This window comes from Drosophila gunungcola (assembly GCF_025200985.1).
Source record: "Drosophila gunungcola strain Sukarami chromosome 3L unlocalized genomic scaffold, Dgunungcola_SK_2 000003F, whole genome shotgun sequence".
NCBI lineage: Eukaryota > Metazoa > Arthropoda > Insecta > Diptera > Drosophilidae > Drosophila > Drosophila gunungcola.
This window is the reverse complement of record NW_026453179.1, coordinates 632,035-655,531: the sequence shown is the minus strand read 5'-3', so window position 1 is coordinate 655,531 and position 23,497 is coordinate 632,035. Positions and strand designations below refer to the sequence as shown.

General features: G+C 41.2%; 2 protein-coding genes across 4 annotated transcripts; one reads left to right on the top strand and one right to left on the bottom strand.

Annotated features, from left to right (window-relative positions):
- Positions 1–991: 991 nt before the first annotated feature.
- Positions 992–19,894, top strand: LOC128258515 (zinc finger MIZ domain-containing protein 2). 3 transcript variants are annotated; one of them, XM_052990159.1, is made up of 11 exons: positions 992–1,767; positions 13,086–13,632; positions 14,040–14,201; positions 14,888–15,690; positions 15,749–15,867; positions 15,938–16,070; positions 16,134–16,347; positions 16,827–17,590; positions 17,665–17,794; positions 18,129–18,497; positions 18,574–19,894. In XM_052990159.1, exons 1-11 carry the CDS (start codon positions 1,703–1,705, stop codon positions 18,703–18,705), a joined length of 3,438 nt encoding a protein of 1,145 aa, XP_052846119.1. In that variant the 5' UTR covers positions 992–1,702; the 3' UTR covers positions 18,706–19,894. The 3 variants fall into 3 exon arrangements, with proteins under 3 accessions (XP_052846119.1, XP_052846120.1, XP_052846118.1); XM_052990160.1 differs by lacking the exon at positions 992–1,767 and adding an exon at positions 1,776–2,133; XM_052990158.1 differs by lacking the exon at positions 992–1,767 and having other exon boundaries at positions 12,871–13,632.
- Positions 19,895–20,498: 604 nt separating this feature from the next.
- On the bottom strand, positions 20,499–23,281 carry LOC128258517 (ATP-dependent RNA helicase DDX42). The gene has a single exon (XM_052990163.1). The coding sequence runs from the start codon at positions 23,175–23,177 to the stop codon at positions 20,790–20,792; it is 2,388 nt and encodes a 795-aa protein (XP_052846123.1). The 5' UTR covers positions 23,178–23,281; the 3' UTR covers positions 20,499–20,789.
- Positions 23,282–23,497: the final 216 nt, after the last annotated feature.

Genomic DNA, 23,497 nt, shown 5'->3' with positions numbered 1-23,497 from the left:
GATGGGTGTATGCGAAAGAAAAGAGATGGCAGGAGCGTGAGAGAGAGCCCAGAAGCGTAGTAAATACTACTACATTTTTCTGTGCTAATTGAGTGATAAATTGGGAGTGGATTTGGCCGAGAGAGAGAAAGAGCGTGAGTGTGTGTTCGTGTGAGTGGGCAATTGATACGCTCAGATTAAATTGTTAAATGTTTTTTATTCGGGTAATTAAAGTATTTCAATTTTGCGACCCATGTGGTAAAGGGTTGGCAATTAATCCGATTGAGTGTTTTTAAAGGTATTTAGCGTGGACAATATAGATACAATATCTAACAAATTAAAATAACTAAAATTGGATATTATTCTGATATGGTATAATAAATATTTATTTTAGTATGCATCTTACTTTAAATAAAATATGTCTTTGGCCCTGCTGACATTTAAAAAACAATTAATCCCGCTGGCGCTGCACACGCCGTAAATCATTCAAAAATCAACCACAAATCACAACAATTAAGACAAATGTGCTGAAAAATCTACTTAACGCAAACACTCACAAACACACGCATGCCAGCCATTAAACGCTTTCAAAACAAACTCAATAAATGTCAGCTGCCCGAAAAAGGTAGCAGAAAAGTATGCTTTTGTGGAGAGAGCATGCTACCAATGCGGAGAGCAACTCGAAAGGGTAGCACAAAAGGCAGTAGAAAAGGCAGTAGAAATACTACGTTTCTTTTTTTTTTCCCGAGCCAAAGTAAGGGGCCCGCGAGGCGAAGAAGTCAAACAAATTGACATACGTATACATAATTATTATTTTACTTAAGTGCTCGCGCGTCGTCGCCCCTTAACAGACCAAAATGAATACGAAATACGAAATACCAACCTGAAATAAATCAACCCGCGAGAGCGTACTGTACCGCTTCGGGTCGGGTTCGGGAACGCTCGGCTCGTCGTTCGCCTGCATCTGTGTGGGTGAGCGAGCCGAAGTCGCCGCCGACGGCAGCTGCACGGCGATGGCGTACGGCTCAGTCGGTCGCCGGACGTCAGCTCAGCTGCCAACTTCATTCAGTTCCTTTCTGGCTGCCGTCGAACGTTGTCGTCGTTCGGTTGAATCGAATCGCCAAGCGCAGCTCGCCAAAAAGCCAGGCCAAAACCTCAAAGCCAGGGCTCAGTGAAACAGTTATCTGAAAATTCGAAAAAATCGCGTGAAATTTATTTTCGAAAAAAACAACAAATTTTCAAAATTTCCAACCAAGTGGCTAAGAAAAGTAAACAAAACAAACATACAGCACAGCACATTTCTTGGATTAAGTGCCGCAAAAGTTCCTGTTAGCAGCAGCAACACACCAACCACTTGGATTACTACAAACAACAGTATTATCACATAAAACTAGCACAAAAATTGAATGAAATTTCATTAACAAAAATAAATCATTTTTCAACTACAACAATTTGCTAGGCAACCAAAAAAGAAACAACAAACTTGTGCAACATCCCAAAACAAATGTGAAAGCGTGACAAACAAACAAAAAATACGAAAAACAAATGAGCAAAAAGTGAACAAAAAAGTGAAAAGTATAGAGTGAGTGTTCAAAAATGCTGCAGTGAACCCTTTGAAAAAAAAATCCGCAAAAAAACACCAGCTAACAAATTATAAATCTACAACAGCAGTAGCGACAACACAGAGAGACAAGTGTTGTTGTCCCATGTTTTTGTTGATGCCATGCAATTGATTGTTGACAAAATTCCCATGTATTCCAAACAAACAACGAAGCGCAATTCCAAAAAGTAAGTTTCAATGAACCTCTTAAAAAACACAAAAAAAAATAAACTGCACAACAACCAAACAGTGAAAAGTGTCCAAACCAAAGCAAACAAACAAACAAACAAGCAAGAAGGAGAAACCCTTCTAGTGAACTGATAAACTGATAACAGCGGCGACAGAGACAGCAACAAGCTCGAGGAAAAGAGATAGCGTTCCACAGCTGCTGCTGTCGCTTCTTCCTCCTTTTCCGCAACGTGGTGCACCTGTCCCACCCAAAAAAAAAAAATACTACAACATAAACAGCAACAACTTTAACAACAACAACGAACAACAACAATTAACACACCACGCGCTGTTGCCATAAAACCAAAAAGAAAAAGAAAACTTAGGTAAAATATCTAAAAATAAATTCCACTTAAACCAAACAGAAAACCAAAAACCAAAAAAAAAACCAAAGAAATAATCACAGCAAACGAGCCAAAAGAATTTTTAAACTTCAACTTTTCGTCTGTATACCTCTCATTTTGACAGTCAATAAAATTTAGTGGCTAAAAATAAGCATCCAACTGGCTAAAAATAAAACAATTTATAAACACAAAGTACAAAAATTCTTTATGGCCATCAACAATTTTATTTCTTCTCCACTAGAAACTTTTAATTGTTGTGCTTGTATCAAAATTACAAACAATCAAAATAATTAAATGGAATGTGCTTTTGTTTTTAGATATTTTATGTAAATTTTTTTGTGTATTTTCCTTATGCTTTGTTTGTTGTTTGAACCATATATATATATTAATCATAATTATAGTTATGTAGATAAATTAGCTTATAAGATTTGAGCAAGAAAAAGTTTAAAATATTTATCGGGCAACCCAGGGCAATTTTATTTAATATATTAATTGGTATTTCATTTTATATTTCATCAACAAGTTACCAGCATATTTTGAGAAAAGATGAGGAAATAAAAAAAAAAGAAACAAAATCGTAATAAGTGTATATTATGTAAAAGTATTTTATACACAACCATTTTTTAACCTTCTTAGTATGAACCAAAAATTAAGTTGCGTATAATCATTAAAAGTGTAATATATTTTATCCGTTTTAAATATTAATAAACTATGCTAATTTGGATGCTACCGCATTTGTTGTAAATTCATGTTATCCACTCAAATTAAATACTCTAGCAAAACACACAAACAACACCCTCGCTGCTGAAAAACTCACCAGCTAATTAAATATTTCTAATCTATACCAATCTGTTATTTGAATTGAATCTGTTTTGCTACATATTTACGTATATATCGTACGCCAGCATTTTTTGAAAATTCATGTTTTCCACTCAAATTAAATTCTCGAGTAAAACAAACAAAAAACACCCTCGCTGATGAAAAGCCCATCCAGACACTTTAAAGAGCCAGCCAATAGATTAATTCTGACCGAATTCCCACATCAGCTGTTATTTAGCCCGCCTCCCATCGCCGCCCCCTCGACTCATTCTCTCTCGCTCTCACGCACAGCTGACCCATAAATGACACGCACACAGACAGCCATAGACGCTCACACACAGATACAGTCGGAAAGTATCTGAAGAGAAGCCAAGAAGACATTCAGTTTCAGTTTGAGTCCAAAAACATTTCGACCTACTGCTGTTGCTTTGTTTGTTTGGTATGTAGTATAGTAGGTATTCGTGGCCGGAGTTTTCCATTGAATCGTTCTCGAGAAAAGAAGTGGATGCGATGTGGAAGTGGGAATATCGATACCGAGAAAGAAATTTTCCCAACGATCCGCTTCGTTTGCCCGAACAACCGAAAACAACCGCTCAAGTCTGTCACTTATTTCTCAGTTCGACAATGTTTTCGCCCATTTCTCGTGTGTACTCGTGTTTGTTGCCTCTTCTGTTTCTGTTTCTTTTGTGGCTGAAGACGAAGGGGGAACCCAAAAAAAAAATAAAAAAGGTCACTTCAAGCGAGGCGACCTCTCCCCACTCCAGTTTTTCCCTACCATTTTCCCTACCATTTTCCCTACCATTTTCCCTCCCGTATCTCGTTTGCCGTTTTTCTCACATGCCACGCATTTTTCCCCAGCCCAACTCCCCCTCTTTATTTCCCAGACAATGGAAAACTCTCGGCAGACATTTTTTCGGTTCGCTTGTAATTCATCATCGCTGCAAAGAAGATGAAAGCAAAGAAAAAGGTACGGGGGCTTAAGCGTACGTAGCGCAAGAAAAAGAAAAATGCCGACCACAGGTAAACCTTAACCCATTTGCAATAGTCGCAGCTCTTAACCCAAAAAAACAGGTAGTTGCACTCGGTTCAGGTCGCCAGGGAGTTCCCAAGAACAGGGAACATTTTTGCCTCGAAGCATCGAGAATCCATTCTATTAGATTGGTGGAAATTCATCTCGAATATGCGAACGCGATGGGAACTTACCTTCTCAGAAATCCTGTCTTCTGACAGAACCATTCAGCAAAAATATTCAAACAGTGCTTTTGTTCCACTTCCGTTGAAGGAAAATTCGGCACTTTGGATGCATTTAAAAATGTATTGTTTAAAAATTAATTTTGTCTTTTCTGTCAACATCCTTAAAAAAATGTTGTTCTCAACAATTTTTATTAAACATCTGCTAAATTAAATAAAAATTAAAAAATTAAAATGTTTTTGTTAGAAGCAAAAATATTTTTAAAATGATTCAGCAAGACATTTTTTAAAAAATAAAAGGAAATGTATAAGTCATTATAGAATTTAAAAAAATTCTTTGAAAGCGAAATGAAACTGATAAATCACAAAAGTTTCCTTGCAAGGGTTACATTTCAGATCAAAATTTGAGGAATTTTCGCAGCATTGAAACTGTTTTAAATTCCGGTTTAGCAGATCAATCCAACGGTTAATTAACGCCCTGGGCTTACCGTAAACACCCTCTAATGTCATCAACCCACCACCGCCCCACACCTCGAAATCCTAAAACAGAGAACTGCGTAAGCGCGAGACAATCATCAATCAACCACCGAGGCAACCAAATCACAACCCATCAAGCAACCACCGAAAGGACTTGAGAAAGATTGCTACCTAGGGGGAAGCCCTTTCCTCATCTTTTGCTCCTGGCCACTTCCTGTTTCCCTGTTTCCCTCAACTGTTTGCAATTTTCACACGGGAAATAAAAATGTGATACAAACGAGTAAATGACAGAAAAACAAAGCCTAAACGCGGAAAACCATTTGCAAATCGCAGAAGGCAACAACAACCAACAACCCTCGGTGAGAGGGAATAGCATTCGGCGTTCGGCGTTCGGCGTTCGGCATTCTCGATGATTAAACACCGAAAGAAACAAACAGAAACATACACGGCACATTTAGCGAGTGGAGGAGCGTCCGATATTAATAAACCCATCAGACAGGGGGCTGGAAACTGAGCAACCCCCGTAACGAAATCCACACTCGAGGGCGCAACAATAGTTACATGTGTAAGCCGAAGCCACCCCTAAATCGAGCCGACGTTAACCCCTCATCAATCCAGATTGAAGGTCACACACGGCACACTCAGAAAAGCGAAAGAGAGCCAGAGCTCCGGTGCATATCTAATCACAAAATTTGAATTTGATTGGGCATTAATGGGTTAAGCAGTTGACTCTTGACTCGCCTCGGGCTCTTCGAGGCACCTTGAAGAGTCGCATACTCCACACCACACCACACCACTCCACTTCATTCAGAGTTCGTTTAGTCACATGATAAAAGTTCCCAAAACGCAACGAATACCGAACGAAAACATTTAACGACCCAATTAAAAGCCCCTGAACGAACCTGATATCAAACTAGACCGTACCCAACCACCACATTCGCATAGATATAGTAAAATATATGCTTAACCTCACAGATAACTGCCACCACAACACCACCAACCACCGAAAATAAAAATACTATCACAATCGATGGGCACATAGCGTACTGAGGCCGAAATCAGAGGTAACCAATTTTTATCAGCCTTTGGTGGGGGGGCTGACAAGCTAATTATACCCGCAGATCGTACTATATCTATATCGAAAAACAGAAACAGACCCAAAACTACCATCGCTGTCTCTCTTTTTTTTTGGGTGCAAAAAAACGACTTGAACAATGGAAATTTTCACTCGCTGAATGGCTCTACCTGCAGGTTTTTGCTCTTGTTTTGGGCCGACATTAAATCGCGTTTAGGTATGCAGAAATATTTCAGTTATCGATAATTGCTTATCGCTGTTTACGACCAGGTAGTACTTTCGTATAGTACGTCAGTCTCTCGCCATTTAGCGTTCTTCGCAAAATGGTCGCTGGGTTTTTGTGAATGGAACGCAATCAAGGTGGGAAAAGAGTAGTTGGGGAAGAGTTGATTAAACTCAGGAAGTTATTGGGTGCAAATGAGTAAAATATATACATATTTAAAACATATGTTCACTTAACCAACTGATTAATTTTCTGGAACAATCGTTATTATTTACTTAAGCTCTTTCGTTTGTTTCGATAGCCTAATCAAAGTAAACGCCAATCTAATCACTATTAGAATTACAATTACAATCGGTGATTAAATAAATATTTAGTATTTTAAGATACTCCTTATTGACCCCCTCACTGATTTAGATCAGGTGGCGCCACCTGCTGGTTAAGTCTTGTGGGCACGGCGCCCTTCTCCGCGCTTCTCAACATATCAGCTTAGTTCGACTTTGCTTATCAACCGCCTCGCTTCCTGTCCCATATTTCCGATATCTTCTTGTCTAGCCTTTACCGATGGCAAGTATTTTTAGCTAACATTTTCTTGTACACATTTAGTTGAGTTTATTTTGGTTGTTGTTTTTGCGGCTGTTATTTAGCTGTACTTCAGTAGACATTTTTGTTCGAAACTGGTTTTCAAGTACGACGCTTGCGTCGCTGCCGACGTCTCGGTTGGCGATTTATGCGTTGGGTTTGGAGTCGCTTCAAGATTTGCTTGCTGTTGCAATTTTCGTTTTGTTTTGTTTTGTTTATTTTTAATGTGATTTATGCATGTTCCTCAATGTGTGAGTGTGCAAAAATACTTGAAAAAATTATTGCAGCTTCTTTTTTTTTCGTTCATTTATTTTTGTGGACTTTGTGTTTTTGTTGCGAGCGTTGACAGTCGCAGCCTTCGATTTATTTTTAATGTTTATGTCTATCCGATTGTTTATGATTTTTGTTGGGTTTTTTTCTTACTTAATTGGCGATTAGATAAATGCCAAAAACGCAACGAAGCCGATGACAATGGAATAGATCGCACTGAGTACTAAATCCCCGCCATCCTTTGCTGAAAACCCCTCTCTGATTTTTTAGTTTTTTTTTTTTGCCTCCGTTGACTGGCATAAATTTAGTTTGAGCAAAACGCAATAGATAAGATAAGCAAAGCAAAACCAGACCCGCCAGCAAATCGAACCCAAAACATCAGTTGCCCAAACCGAAAAAGTGGCTGGGTAAGGTGTGCAAAAACCACATCGCTGATTGATAGTCGCAGTGGTTGTGGGTGGTTGGTGGTGCAAGGGGTTTTCTGGTGGTTCGTCCATTAGCGACCTGATTAGCGCGTGTGTTACAACAACCACAGTGCTTTTTGTTTAGGTTTAGGTTTTCGTTTTTAGTTTTTTTTTTTATCGCCAACACGAGCAGACTTCAATGGCGACACCATCAGCCATCAAAACGATTTTGGTTACAACACCACAAGGACAAACTAGCAGACGACAACAAATACGATGGGTAACAACGCAGAACAACCAAACAGTGAAATGCAATTTCCGAATTGAATAATGCATAGACACCTGTAAATATGTATTCCAAGTGCCAATCACAGTGGTTACAACTTTTCCATAACGTTTAATACTATTACACAGTGCCTAGTGACACTGCTAAAAATATGACGACAAAGCCAAAACATGATACAAACAACCATATCATGGTGTTTTGACCTTTTGTCTTATCTCTTGTATTTGTGGTCATAAAAATTGATAGTAACTGTGATATTAACAAGTCGTTAAGCGTTTTGAAAAAAAATAGTTTAGCTTAAATTAATTTGCCAATTATTTTTAAACCCTAACCCCTATTTATTTACCAACAGCTCATACTTAGTTTTTTTAGTGTTCCATAAATCATGATTGCAGCAGTAGTGAATGTACCCTGAACTGTAATCCTAGGCAATTGTAGTATGCAAATTAGCAAATACAAAGTTGTATTACAAACAGCCATAGACACACGCCAAAAAAGTATAACGAATGTTTTAGGGCCGGCGCACACTGCGTATACGCAATTTCGAAAAGGCAGCAGATAACAATCCAGGCAACCCAATAAATAAAAGCCAGTTACAGGTGCTGAAAACATGCACACAGCAACAGAAGGAGGGGGTAGAATATTTTAAATATTACTCATACCACATGTGGGACAAACATCAACCCATCCACCCATCTACCGATATTCCCTTTTGTCCACCGCAAGCGGCAAAACATTTATAAAAATGAATTTGCAAATCCGCAAAATGCAAACCGAGCACAAAGTTGGAGGCAAACATTTTGTCGGCGAAAAAAGGGGGCTGAGTGAGTGCTGAATATGTTTTTGCACATATTCAAAAATCTGCCAACCACCAGTGCTCATCCCTCGGAAACACCACCATCGCCTGCTGACCATCTGTATTATTTGCATTGGATTTTTAATCAAAAATTGTGCGATTTCTCTTCGCTTTTTTGCCGCAGCTTTTTCTTCGCCTTTATTTTTTTTTTTTTCTGTTTACAGTTCGATTTTTATTATGTTCACTCCACCACCCCCAGGTCCAAAAAGCCACTCGAGCGGAGGGTTGCTCCTGCCTGTTCCTGGTGGTTGCTTTTTCTCCTTGCTTTGTTTTTTGGGCTCGAGTCTATTATGCTGATTTATTTTTATTTCCATTCTGATTGCAATTTATGCGAGGCAGATGAATTATGAAAGCGATCGAAGCGAGCAAGGAAAACTCTGCGGGAAATTCAATCGAGAAGGGGAGGGGGGCGATGGGTGGCTCAAAGAATTTTCCCAGTGAGCTTGAGGCGACAAAAAGTGTTGCATACCAACCGGCGCCATCCAAATTCGAATGGCATACAAAGTCCTGAAACTAAGCGGCGTACAAAAAATTATTACCATTCTTTGCCACTTGAAAAAAAAGCAGGACGAAAAACCCATACACAACCTCCCTTGACAGGGCAATATGGAAAAAATGAATCCACAACAGAGTCAGGGGCAAAAAACGACAGACGACAACTGCCAACTCAAAATTGGACTGGGAAGAGTGGAAGAAAATATCGAAAAAAAATATTCTTTGTTTTCACTTATTTTTTTTTGCGTTTCGTATGCGAAAAGTGCAGCCAGTGGCGGGTGGTTTTGGCGGTGCGGCGGTTCAGTTTCAAACACCCTTGAAAAACAACTGTCAAACGCATTTCAGCGGTGGGAGGTGGGCAACTGCAGCGAAACAATAAGGCGAAAATGGAGAAGTTTGAGTGACTGATGAGTCCGAAGGGGCAGAAACGGCAAAGAGAGCAAATCAAACATTTTTGACGTTTTATTGGTTTTGCGAAACAAACAGGATCATTTTTAAAAAAAATTCAAAATCCATTTAATGATTTTTGTGCTGATTTTGAAGAAATATCAAAACAATATTTATTTTGAAAGACAAATATTTTAAAATTGGTTTAAAAATATCTCCAATTATTTTAAGAGACTGATCTTGTATGTTGTAATAATTTTGTAAGATCGCTTTACTTTTGTCAAGTATAAATCAGTTTGAAAAACCTAGCCTTTTCATTTTTTTCTGTGTCATAATAAAGCATTTCTGCCAACAATATATGATAGAAACCTCCCACTTCGGTGAGAAAACTTATTCCAAACATTTCGTTCTGTCATTGGCTCCACGCACGTGTCTCACAATTTTTCATGGCCTCTAAAGCGCACACATACAGTTTGTATATATTACTTGTTTTGTTACATGACGCCAACTGTCGTCTATGAAATAAAAAAAAATGAAAAATAAAACGCAAAGGCAAATCGAACAAAAAAACACGCAAACAACAATAACAATAAAAATAGAAGAAAAAGTTTGATTTTTTTTTGAGGAATTGTTCTGCTTCAGCAGCGTAATAAAGTTTACCAGACATGTCCTCCAAAAGGATGTCCAACCCATCCCGAATGTCGCATTGCCGTCTGGGACATAATTCATATCGCCAGGAACAATGACTATAAATTTGGAAAATATAGTCAAATAAATTGCACAACAATATATAGATATATAAAAAATGGAAAAACATGCTGCCCCGGGTAAAAACCCTTAACGACGCCCCTGTCTGTTGACATACGGAAATCATTTCGTGTGCCAAATGAGAAATAATTTTTATTACCACAGCAAATCAAAGTGCGCACAATTTACAATTACACAAGCAAACTAAAGGCAAGAGAATCGGAGAGAAGATCGGAGGGAGAAGGCCAGAGATCGTGCACCGATTTCGATATGAAGCTATATCTTTGAGCACGTGTTTTTGATGGCCACTGAACTGAATTTTAGTGGTTCTAAACTTTGATCATATCTCCCTGTCTCTCTTTTCTGCCTATCTATCTATCTCTGTCGGCTGTGAGTTACCTGTTTTGCTTTATTTTTATCTAATCAATGAAGAAATTTATATCTAATCAAAGTACAAAAGGCAGCAACAACGTGGACGCGACTAGAACTGAAAACTGAAACAAAGCAAAGCGTCATTAGAGATCGCCCACTCCTCACCTCTCAAGGCCCCCAAAACGCCCAGTTTTTTTCCAGTGCAAGTCACATAATGAGACGATTATATGATCGCAAGTGCACAACTTACTTGTTTGCTCATTTGAATACTCCATTCCCCAATATCTGTGACATTTTACTAGAACTTTGAGTTCTGTCTTTCGTTTATTTATCTCCGCTTCTTTTTTCCAGAGTTTTTGGTACTTTATCTCGGCACTCAGCAAAGATCACTTGGTTTCTATGTGCATATTTTTGATACGACACCATGACTAATATTGTTATTTGTGATTTTTTCTTTATATATTCGTCTTAGTTTGGCAGATATAAGCAATTTTAAAAAATTATATTTAAAAGCACACTTTTTAACAGCAAGTTTTTAAATTTCATATTTCTTATTATATTTAATTATATTTAGTGTTACTGCCTTGAAACACTGTTCTTACTTTATTTTTCTCTCTGTGTATTCCATTCGACCTAATGACCCGCTTTGCTCTGTTTACCTCTCCACTCTGTTTTTGCACTTGGAAATTGCTAGCTGCTCGATGCTAATTTATCGTCACAGTCTCGCGGCAATCACAGGTTCAGTTCCACCACCAAATCCTCCCCACACCCCCACTCAATTCTACCGCCCCCTCGGTTCTTCCCCCGTCCCATTCTCCAGCGATCTTTGTAGACTTTGCCGGCTCGGGCTTTTCGTCATGCGATTATCAGCCAATCGCTTAGTGTGCCATTTATTTGCATTTCGCTCGCTGCTGCTGCATTTGTTGTTGCCTTTATGTTACGTTTTGTTACGTTTTTTTGTTGGACTTTTATTTATTTTTATTTTATTTCCAACTTTATTTGCTTTTGTGCTGTATTGTTGTTGCTGGCGGTGTTTACGTTAAGCTGCTTTTGTAGATGCGCAATTATTCTGAGCGTGTTACTTTATATTTTAAATGTGCGACTTTTGTATGGTTACGCTTAGGATTCTACTCTTCAAAACAGACTTTTTTTTAAAAAATAAGACATTAAATTTGGGGTCTTAGGTAGCTTATAAAATTGTTTATGATTACGTTCTAATAAAATAATCTCCTACATGAAAAACCCACACGCGCAATGGAAAATATACAGAATATTAAAAAAAATCTATATAATCTTTTATTATAAATATTTTAAATAACTTAAAGTTCCTAATGTCTCTTCATGTTCTAAAAACCTTGAAAATTTGTAAATTACCCATACGCCAATTGGGGAATGGCCAACACAAATATTTCATTCGCTCTACCTCTAAACTGATAAATAACTTTAAAAAATATATATATATATATTTAAATATTATAAAGAAAATAATATTTTTATGAACCTAAGTATTTCACCAAATACAAAGAGTGGTTTTTTGTTATCTAGAGTATTACCGTCTTCGACTATCCACTTGTTTTCCATTTTATGTGTTTTCTGCTTCGCATTCGCACTGCGTTCATATGCTTCATATTGTTATTGTCTGCCTGGCAAATATGCTTAATTATTTTTACCTTAAAAGTCGAGCCATCAAAGCGAATGCGAAAACAATTTCAATGAATGGAATGAAATGAAACAATTGAAGGGAGCGATGTCGAGGGCAAAACAAACCTAAGCCCTGAGCCCATTTGACATTTTCGGGCTTAAATGTCACAGCAAATCGAGGGGAAACAAGTGCAATGGGAAATATAAGCAACAGAGAAGATGGAAAATGCAATTGCAATTGTCACACAGCAACAGTACGTACAGTACGCTACACTACACTACAGTGCAGTACAATGAATGACGTTGACAATGACGATTATGGAGATATGGCTGGCGGGTGGGAAAAGGGGGTTCAACGGGGTGTTAGAACAGCAGGCATTGGGTGGACGGATGGATGGGCGCTGCGGATACTGGGGTAAAATCACGAACATAAGCTGCCTTAGGCTGACATCATCCATGGAGGTCGAATAATGATTCCAGCAGCAGAGAACAACTTAAATCAGAAACCCTTCTTAGTTCATCGATGTGACTAACCATTTTGGGAGATAAGAAAATCGAAAACGAATTTTAATTCATCTTGATTCTTGGTAAAAATTCTTTTAGTACCCGAAAACAATAAAGAACAATTTTAAGACATTTCATAAATGTGACTAAGTAATGCAAAGCGATAAGAGAATTTTTAAGGAATGTGTTTTGTATTACAAAGAAAGATGAAATACAATGTTTTAAGCAATCCAAAGAACACAAAATATTGCAATAAATTAGAATTTAATTGCGTGAAAATGTAAAACAAATTTAAATAAAAACATATTTTAACACCAATTAATTTAACTCTTCTTTAAAGCTTATTTTCCTAAAATAAAATGAAATCAGAAAAGTAGGTATGGAATTTAATGCCCTTTTTGATTTCTTGGGGCATTCAAATTAAGCCAAAATTGTCTAGTTAACTGATTTTGAACTTTTTCTGCTCAATTCGGGTGTTAAACGAGAAATATGTCTTATAGCGCATCAGAATGGACTTGGCCCATTTGTTATATAATGACGCACAGCTGTAGTTTAACCTTATGGATCCCAACTAATTCGTGGCTTTGTCTTTATTACGTACCTTTCAGGAAAAATGATGAAATGAACCAGCAGGCGGGCTCCTCAAGGGCGCCAGCCACCGGGGGCCAAATCTCACCGCCAGGTGCCACAACCGTCGGCGTGGACCAGCAGCAACAGTTGCAGCAGCAGCAGCAGCAGCAGTACTACAACCAGCAGCAGCAACAGCAACAGTATCAGCAGCAACATCAACGCGACAATTTCCTGGCCTACCAGCAACAGCAGCAGCAGCAGCAGCAGCAACAACAGCGATCGGCTGGCGGCGGAGTGGGCGGCGGTGGCAACTTTATGCTGGGCAATGACCTTGTCGGCGGCGACAGCCTGCGCAGTCTGAACAACACCTTCGGTCCCAACTCCGAGTTCACGGCCCTCGGAGGCGCCACCAGCTCCTCGACCTCGACGCTGAGCGGTCTGAACAGCTCCAGCGGTCAGGGATACACGGGCATGGTTGCTGCCAGCCAGCAACACCAACAGCAGCAGCAACACCACCAGCAACAGCACCACCAACAGCAACAGCAACACATGAGCAGCATGGACGCCATGGGCGGTTACAGTCAGGTGAGGATTGCAGTATTTAGTAAATATTTAGTAAAAAAACATTTAATACTCATTAAAAAATTGTTAAAAAATTAAAATAATATGGATAAAAGCCTAAATAAACTTGTAACTTTGTTTGCTAAATTTTTTAAATTGAACAAAACAAATTAAAAGCATAGGCATCAAACAAAAAAAGAAATAATATCTAAATATTATACAAATTTCATAGTAAGAATATAAAATCAATTAATTTGAAAGCATCAGGATTTTTATGAAAAAATCAAGAGCTAAACTTTATACAAACTCAGAGTTATAAAAGAAATTTATCCGATTAAAATCATTTTGCAAATGCTTTAAAAAAAAACTTAAAAGAAATCAAAATAATTTTGTGTTAAACCAATAAATACTATTTATTTGTCTCCTTGCAGATGGGTGGCGGCATGCACCCTGGACCCAATAGCGGCATGATGGGCAACATGAATGCCCAGTACATGAACGGAGGTTCCAGCCAGGGCGGCTATAATGGCACCCAAGGCATGGGAATGGGCTACGGCGGAGGGGGCAACATCGGACCCCAGAGGCATCATCAGGTGGGTACCAGTTCGGGTATACATATATTTTGGGAGTTTGCTGGAATGACTTCACTGTTTCCCCCATCAACACAACTTTTATATGACCAGCTGTTGACAATTCATTTGCGGCAGTAAACAGATTTCGCTTTTAAAACGTTCGCCCATTAGCGAATCATTTCGAATCGCACCCAAAACAGAAGTGTGCGGCTTGGGAAATGACAAATTTGTGACTGCCAGAGCGTCAGTAATCCGCTCAAGCTCAGTGGCATTATCTGCCCCAGTCCCCCAATTCCCGAGGCTATAAATGTTCAAAAGTTTTTCGCTTAATTAGGATTGAGAGGCAGAGAGCCTCAATTAAGCCATAGCAACTTAACTTACCTTCTAGAGGGAATATGTCTTCCTTTGATTTAAAACATATCATATTTAAAATAATCTGTTTAAAAATGTGTTTATAATGTTTTCTAATTCATAAAACCTAGGCTGATCAATTTATATTTTTTTCAAACCTTTTGCCTTAACTTTAAATGGTTTTATTTAATAATAAAATTAAAAAAATTAATATTTTTAAACGATATAGACATTTTATGTATATAATTTCGTTTAACTATGAAAAGTGCAGTATTTAATAGTTTAAGCATAGGGTAGCGATACTAATTGTTTATCTGGGAATCCCTTTTTCATAATGATTTGCATCCCCTTTTCAGATGACGCCCATGAACCAGATGCAGAATATGACGATGGGCCCGGGAGTCGGAGGAAGTGGTGGCGGCATGGGCGGCGGCATGAATCCGCTGCAGCAACAGGCGGCGCAGCAGCAGATGGGCGGCATGAATCCGATGGCCAAGATGCAGGGCATGGCCAACGGGGGCTACCCCCAGCAGGCACCCCCCTCCCTCTCCCAGCAGCAGCAACAGCAGCAGCAGCAACAACAACAGCAGCAGCAGCAGCGCCGCATGGCTCCGTATCCCCACCCCCAGATGCACATGGCCCAAAAGCGGGCGGCGGCCGGCGTGGGCGGGGCCGGCGGAGTGGGCGGAATGTATCCGGGCAATCCCATGCAGCAGCAGCAACAGGCTCAGATGTACGGCGGCCAGCAGATGCATCCCGGATCCGGCGGCGGAGTTCCCCTGCCCATGCAGGCAGGTGGGGTGGGAAACGGTTACGGACGCAGTGGACCCATGGGCGCCGGCAGTGGGGGCTATGGCCGCATGTCGGCCGCGAATGGAATGGGTCCCGCGGGCGGACCCGTGATGGGACCCATGGGTCCGGGAGCCATGACCGCCGGAGGAATGGGTCCCGGACCCGGCTGCATGAGCCAGCAACGCTTCATGCCCCAGGGAGCCGGCGGCGGAATGCCCTATGCCGGAGTCGGCGGAGGAGCCGGCTCCCATCAGGGTCAGTTCTATCCGGGCAGCGGTCCCAGTGCCGGAATGCAGCAGGCAGGTGGCATGTGCCCGGCGGGTCCGGGCGGCGTGGCCACCACCGGCAATCCCTACCAGAATCAAGGGTGAGTTGTGGAGTGCTCTCCCTAAAAATCAGTAAATAACATATGTTTCCATTGTTAGTTTCCAGCAAAACTATCAGCACAGTCCAGTTCCTGGCAATCCCACGCCACCGCTGACGCCCGCCTGCAGTGTGCCCTATGTCAGCCCCAATCCGGACATCAAGCCACCCATGGACAACAGTAAGTTACGACTAACTTGGCCTTGTTTTTAATATATTTACTTACCTTTTACCTTTACCATATTTTTTAGGCGAAGAAATGAGACTGACATTCCCGGTGCGCGACGGCATCATCCTGGCTCCTTTCCGCCTGCTGCACAATCTGTCGGTCAGCAACCACGTGTTCCATCTCAAGCAGAATGTCTACAACACGCTGATGTGCAGGTAGGTCTTAATAATAAACCTGGAATAATAATTTTTGTACTAATCATTTTCAATAACTTGCAGAACCGACTTGGAGCTGCAGCTGAAGTGCTTCCACCAGGATGATCGGCAGATGAACACCAATTGGCCGCACACCGTCACCGTCTCCGCCAATGCCACGCCCCTGAATATCGAGCGGTCCGAGAAGAACAGCACCGCCCTGCGTCCGTTGTATTTAAAGGCCGTTTGCCAGCCAGGACGGAATACGCTCCAGCTGACCGCCAGTTCCTGCTGTTGTGTAAGTATAAATATGAATCTTATACCATTATTTAATCTTTATAAATAAGATTTTTAGAGAAAGTTTCAGACTATTTTCTTAAAATTTTAATTTCACAATATTGACTAAACTATAAGCTATAAAAGTATTCATATATATTGATTTACAATTAGTTGAGCTTATTTTGTAATTATAAACTATGTCCTTAACATTATATTTTCACCAAATTTATTATATCATAAGCTATAAAAATTCAGGTTCAGATTTTTCGAAACATAATGGTATCTTAGACAAGATTAAATGTACAAAAAGGTTCTGTAGTTTTATAAAAAAGAAACTTAATTTTTTGTTTCCTTTTTAAGCAGTTCCTATATACCTATAGATTTTATTAATATAAAATAGGTAGCTTTATCAAAAAAAAAAAAAACATGAAAATCATATATTTCTTGCAATATCTATAGTTTTTATTAATATAAATCCCTTGCCTCTATTTGTTGCAGTCGCATCTGTTTGTGCTGCAGCTAGTCCATCGACCGTCGGTGCGTCAGGTGCTGCAGACGCTGCACAAGCGCAACCTGCTGCCGCTGGAGCACAGTGTGCAGAAGATCAAGCGCAACTTGAGCCAACCGGAGGCGAATGCCGGATCGGAGGCCACGCCCCAGCAGGGCGGTGGCCAGCAGTGCGCCAAGATCTCATTGAAGTGCCCCATCACCAAGTCGCGGATACGACTGCCGGCCAGGGGGCACGAGTGCAAGCACGTGCAGTGCTTCGATTTGGAGGCGTATCTGATGATCAACAGCGAGCGGGGCTCGTGGCGCTGCCCGGAGTGCAGCAAGTCGGCCATCACCGATACGCTGGAGATCGATCAGTACATCTGGGCCATACTCAACACGCTGGGCAACTCGGATGTGGACGAGGTGATCATCGATTCGTCGGCCAATTGGCGGGCATTGCAGCACAATGGTGGCATGCCGAATGCACCGCCGCCCTCGAATGTTCCTACCAATGCCAGCGGCAACACCGGAAACGGAAATGGTAATGTCAACGGCAATGGAAACGTAACCGGAAGTGGCAGCAGTGGCAACCCCACGCTGCCGGCCATCAAACAGGAACTGTGCGACGACATCGCCAAGGTCATGTCGCCGGGCTCCACCCAACTGCCCACCTGGGACAGTGCGCAGGCGATGAGTCCCTACAACATGCACGACATGAACTCCATTGCCAGCGGCAACATGATGGGCAACGGCGGCAACACCAACCAGCAGTAAGTGTTCTCTCCTCGATTTCTAATATTTAATTAAACCTTTGATTAATTTACCTTATTCTCATCATTTTTAGTGGCAATCGCAGCAGCTACGACGGCTTCAGTGGCAACCACAGCGACGGCAGTGGAGGATTGGCCGGCAGCGATGGTGGTGTCAACTCCCTCGACCAGCTCAATGCCATGGAAAAGTCGCTCAGCGATCAGGTAGGCATCTAAAATAAATACAACGTTTATTTAAATATTAGTTGGTAAACCAAAATTCTGCTTCAAAATATTGAAAATATTTAGAGTTGTTAATAATAATTTTTTTCAAATTTTTTAAACGTATCAACTTAAGTTTTTTTTATCAACACAAAAAAAAAAACATTTTTCAATTAATTTGATGATATAATATAAAGTTAACAAAAGTCAATTTCACTAAATGTTATGCAAACATTAAAGAAATATTAAATTTATTTAATAAAACTTATTTTTATACTGTATAACATTATTAAAAATACCCGTACTCAACCTTATGATTTCCCTATCTATATTTCAGATGCCCCACACCCCGCACACTCCTGGAGCGGCCAGTCATCCGATGACCCCCGGCGGTCCGCCCAGCGTGAGCAGTTCCCACAACGAGCCCATCAGCGGCGGTACGCCCAACGCCAACGGCAGCGGTAACAACAACAGCAGCACGGGCCACAATTCGCCCCAGACGCCGGGCACGCCCAGTCGGATGGGCGGCGGCGGCGGTATGGGAGGCGGTGGAGCGGACAGCCAGCAGCAGCAACAGGAGCAGCTGCTCAACTCGCTGATGAGCAGCCAAACGCAGCTGAAGTTCAGCGAAAGCGATCTGAGTGCCGAGCTGCAAAGTTTCGATGCGGCGGCAGCGGCCATAAACGATACAGCCCACGATCTGAATGTAAGTACTAAGGATTAAAAAGCCCTTTGTGGAGTATAAAATATTAATTTAAATATTTTGTTGTACCCATTTTTAGCTGCTGCAGGACGTGGATCCCATGGAAATCCTGTCCTATTTGGATCCACAGCCCGATCTTAACACTCCGCCCTCGAGTGGCAGCAGCAACAACAACGCCAGCGACGATTTGCTGGCCACGTTGTTTGACTAGACCTTTAAAGCAACAAACAAACAAACAAACAAACAAAACAAGCTAAAATCAAGGCCTAATAGCTGAGAGAGAGTTGGAGAATTGAAATGGCAGAAATACCATAAATTGTATATAGTATTATTAATTTTAAAGAAATGTGCACTAGAAGCCAGTCTCGTACTTCAACAAACATTTTCGTTTCCTCACACAAACCAACAGCAGCAACAAGTAAAACCACAAAAATGGATAAACTATTACAAACAACACACTGGATGAGAAATCGAAGCGGAAATTTAAATTTGCCCGTGTTGAAAAACAATGAAATGTGATTTAAAAATTAATTAATTAAATTAATTGGCATTTAATTTAAAGCTAACTGACAAGAAAAAACAACATAAAAAAACAAAAAAAAGTACACACATACACACAAAAGCGTAAAAAAAATAACAAACAGTCATTATACCATATAAAACAAAAGAAAAAAACAATCAATTCAGTTGAGAGCATGAAAATTCCTTCAATGAAATTTACGAATTTAAAATGCAGCAGAAAGTCCTTTGTTCGTTTATTTGAAAATTACATTTTTCGTTTGCCTTATCCCAGACTTTTGTTGCAAAATGTTTCTTGTTCATTTACAAAGTATTAAAACTATTAAAAAAAACGATAAAGAGAGAGAGAGAGAGAAAGAGTTAATTCAGTAAAAACAAATTAAGCATGAGCAAAGAAAAACAAAAGAGAAAAAATGAGAAATACAAAATACATACAAGTAAAATCCCAACAATTTTATTACATTTATAAAATGAAAACATTTACATTTTAATTGTTGCATAATTTTAATTATTTTTTAAAGCCTATCTACATATAAAAATTAATTGATTTAGCTCGGTAAATGATAAACGAAATTTAACAGACCAGCGGAAAAAATATTAAGAATTATTAACTATAACGAACAGAAAATAGATGTGTATAATTAAGTGACAAAACAAAACTGCATAATTAGCGGAAGAGAGAAACAAACTATTAAAAGTGTAAATCAAATTTAATGATAGATCTTAAATATATTGTATATATGGATATGTATGTTATATATGCGGCAACAACAAGAACACACCCCTCCCCCCAAAACACACACACACACACAAAGCTAATTAATACATTTAAATAATGATAATAATAAATGAAAAAAACAAAAAGTATTTCAAAACTAAAACTACAGTGTTATGATTTTGTTTGCGTTTAATTTCCCCCCACACAATTTCCCTTTTTCTTTGGACTTTACTTTGGTTTTCTCCTGAGTTCCTCTATATGTTTCGTACGATGTGGTTAACATGGACCAATTTTTATATACTAATATATATGTATAACACCCACACACCGACGAGTCTTTGAATAGAGTATATGCGAACTATATATAACGGAAAATATATATATTCATGTACGTATCTGATATGATATTCAAATATAGCGAAATTTTTAAGCTTTGCCCAGGCTAATTCCCAAGTTCAGCGCTTAACAAAACGAATGAAAAACTCGACAATTTACGCAAAATCGCCTCGATGTGGTAGTTAAATGAATCTCAATCTCTTCTCAATGTTATCAAGAACACACGTAATTAAATTATTATATAAACACGTATATCCAAAAGCGAAAACAAAAAGAAAAACAAAACAAAATTCGTAGTGGTTTCATTGTAAAACAATATTTCATAATGATTAACGAACAATTTAGCTTCAAGATCTCGATATTCCAGTTCGATTTCTTCTCTCGCTTAATGAAAAACGACACGATTAACGATTAACAATATCGATAGGCAGTTGGGATGCGCAAATGTGATTTTATTCAAAATAAAATACACATAACCATGATTACAATTAATGAAGATTTTTATTTGGATCTGTTGGGATCGTTCGCTGGATCTGGCTGCGAAGGAAGAGAGTTGTACATACGAGTATTTAACTAACGTAATCTTTATGAATGAACATGGTATATATCTGATTAAATATATGTTTAAATTTAGTCCATAAGCTGTAATTTTAAACGATGGAACAAAAGCAAATACACATTAAATAATATGAAGAGAAATAAACCAAGTAGCAGCCTGAGTTTCAATTCCAGCGGCTCTTCTTGGCCCTTTTGGAGTCCTGGTTGCTGCTGCTGGACGAGGAGGAAGCTCCCTGGGATGATGACGATGTTGGCGGAGGAGGTGCCATTGGCGCAGCAAAAACTCCCGAATCGGGCAGCGTTTTCTCCCAAGTGCGATCGCTGGAGGCTCGAAATTGGTTGTTATACTGCGATCGAAAAGCCTCCCTCATGGCTGCATAGCGATCGGTGGCGGGTCCTGCACTGGCAGAGGATTTGCTTGAGGGTCCTTCGGTTGGACTATGGGCAGACGCACTGTTTCCAGAATCCGCTCCACCACCCGAGCCAAATCCTGCTCCATTTCCCTTCTCCCGATAGCCCAGACCAGTGTGTGTATTTGTCGGCCTTTTGCCCTTGCCCTGCTTGAAACGCGAACTGCGGAACCAGGAGCTCTTCATGGCCAGCTCCATAAGATCGTCGGGCACCTGCTGGTCGGCGCCCTCCAAGTTCCGCACCAGATGTCCCGCGAACTCCTTGTCCTTATCGGTGACCAGCGTGAAAGCGTTACCCTTTTCGCCTGCCCTGCCCGTTCTTCCGATTCTGTGGGTGTGCGTATCAATGTCCCTGGCAATGTCATAGTTAACCACGTTCCTGATATGGGGTATGTCCAATCCGCGGGCGGCCACATCGGTGGCCACCAAGATATCGCATTCCTTTCTCTTAAACTGTGTGATGACTTTATTCCTGTCCGCTTGGTCCATATCGCCGTGCAGTAATAGGCAGTTGTATTCCTTCACCAACAGGTTGTTGGAAACTGTTTCGGCATCCGCTTTCTTGGTCACGAAGATCAGGACGCTGCCTTCGGATAGGAACTTCACCAGGTGGCACAGCAGCCAGTTCCATTTCTGCAGGGGATTGGGGAAGACGTACACGGACTGTGTGATGTCCTGGTTGGCCTCGTTCAGATCTCCCTGCACTATTCTCACCGGATCGCTGAGCACATCCCGGGCCAGACGTTCGATTCTCTTCTTGAAGGTGGCCGAAAACATAAGGGTTTGGCGATCCGGACGCACGTGGTTGCAAATGGAGCGCACTTGCGGCTCGAAGCCCATGTGAAACATGCGATCGGCCTCGTCGAGCACCAAGAAGGTGACCCTCCGCAGATTGGTGGCCTTCATCTTGACCATGTCTATCATTCGGCCGGGCGTGGCCACTATAATCTCAGCTCCCTGCTCCAGAGCCTTACTCTGCTCCCACTTGGAGCCGCCGCCATAGCAGCACACCACATTCAGGTTGTACACCTTGCCAAACTTTTTGGCCTCGTTGTAGATTTGTAGCGACAGCTCGCGTGTGGGTGCTAGAATTAAACCTATGGGTCCATCGCCGGGTTTTAGCTGCCGCTGATCCATCAGGTGCATTAGCATGGGCCAGATGAAGGCTGCTGTTTTGCCCGATCCCGTTTTGGCTATGCCGATGATATCTCTGCCGGACAGGGCGGTGGGCACAGCTTGGGCTTGGATGGGCGTGGGTTGGGTGTACTCCGCCTTCCTCACCGCCTTGATGAGCTGATCGTCGAAGCCGAAGTGACCGAAAGAGGTGACCGGCTTGGGTGGCGACGGTCCGGTGACCTTGACGCCCAACGTGCGCCTCAGTTCCCGCACCTGATCCTCGTCCAGGGCGGCTATGTCGTCGTGCTGCGTGTAGAAGTTCTTCTCGAAGGGTTCGTACTCGATCTCCGAGTGATAAATGGGCGGCAGGGGATCGATGTCCTTCTTTTTGGGCGGGGCAATGGGATTGCCATCCTCGTCGTACTCGATTTCTTGGTCGGATCCCTCGTCGCGGAGCCCGGCATTGGGGTTCTCCTTCATGTAACGATAGTAGCTCTCCTCGTCGTCCTCGTCATCGATGTCGCCCCGCACAGCTTGAGTTGGCGGCTTGGGCGTCTGCTGGCGCTTCTCCTTCTCCACCTGCTGATTGATCCCGGCCATGAACTGCTCCAGGGGATCCTCATCCGAGTCCGAATCCTCTTGCTTTTTCGCTGGCGGACCCGGTGCCCCCGGGGATCCCGGTGCCGGTATGTAGGCCTGTTCCAGCTCCCTTTCCTTGGGCTCATCATCGTCGTCGAAGTATTCGTCATCCGTGTGCTGTTTCCTTTTGCCCACCAGATTTGTGGCATTCGTATACTGACTAATCGAGTCCAGAGTGGAATAGCCGTGCTTGGAAATCGATGAAGTGGTTCCGGTAATCCCGCCACGGCTGGCTCCACTGGAAAGCGATGCTCCTCCGCCTCGGGAACCCACATAACCACGGGCATTCAGCACCGGCGGTGGGGGCACGGCGTTCATGTTGTTGCCGGAACTCGCTGACTTGCGGTAGGGGAATCCCCCGCCCCCGATGCCTCGGTAGCCGCTCATAATCCTCCGATTCCGGTGCAATCTAACAATTTCCCACACAAAATCAATAAAATAAAGCAGGTTTGACCACTGACGATAGTATCGATATATCGAACATTTAGGCTTGAGCGGTGTTCACGATAGTGCTCAGGGTATAAGATTTGTCCATCACTACAATCGCAGACCAGTTTTTATTAGGAAATTCAAAGGGGTAACACTTTTTCTAGCTGAAAGCAATTAAATAGTTATTTATTTGTTTTCTATTCGTCTGAAATGTAAATTATTTAAACGCAAAACTAGCTACAACCATTTAAATATATTTATTTTGTTTTTAGGCGTAA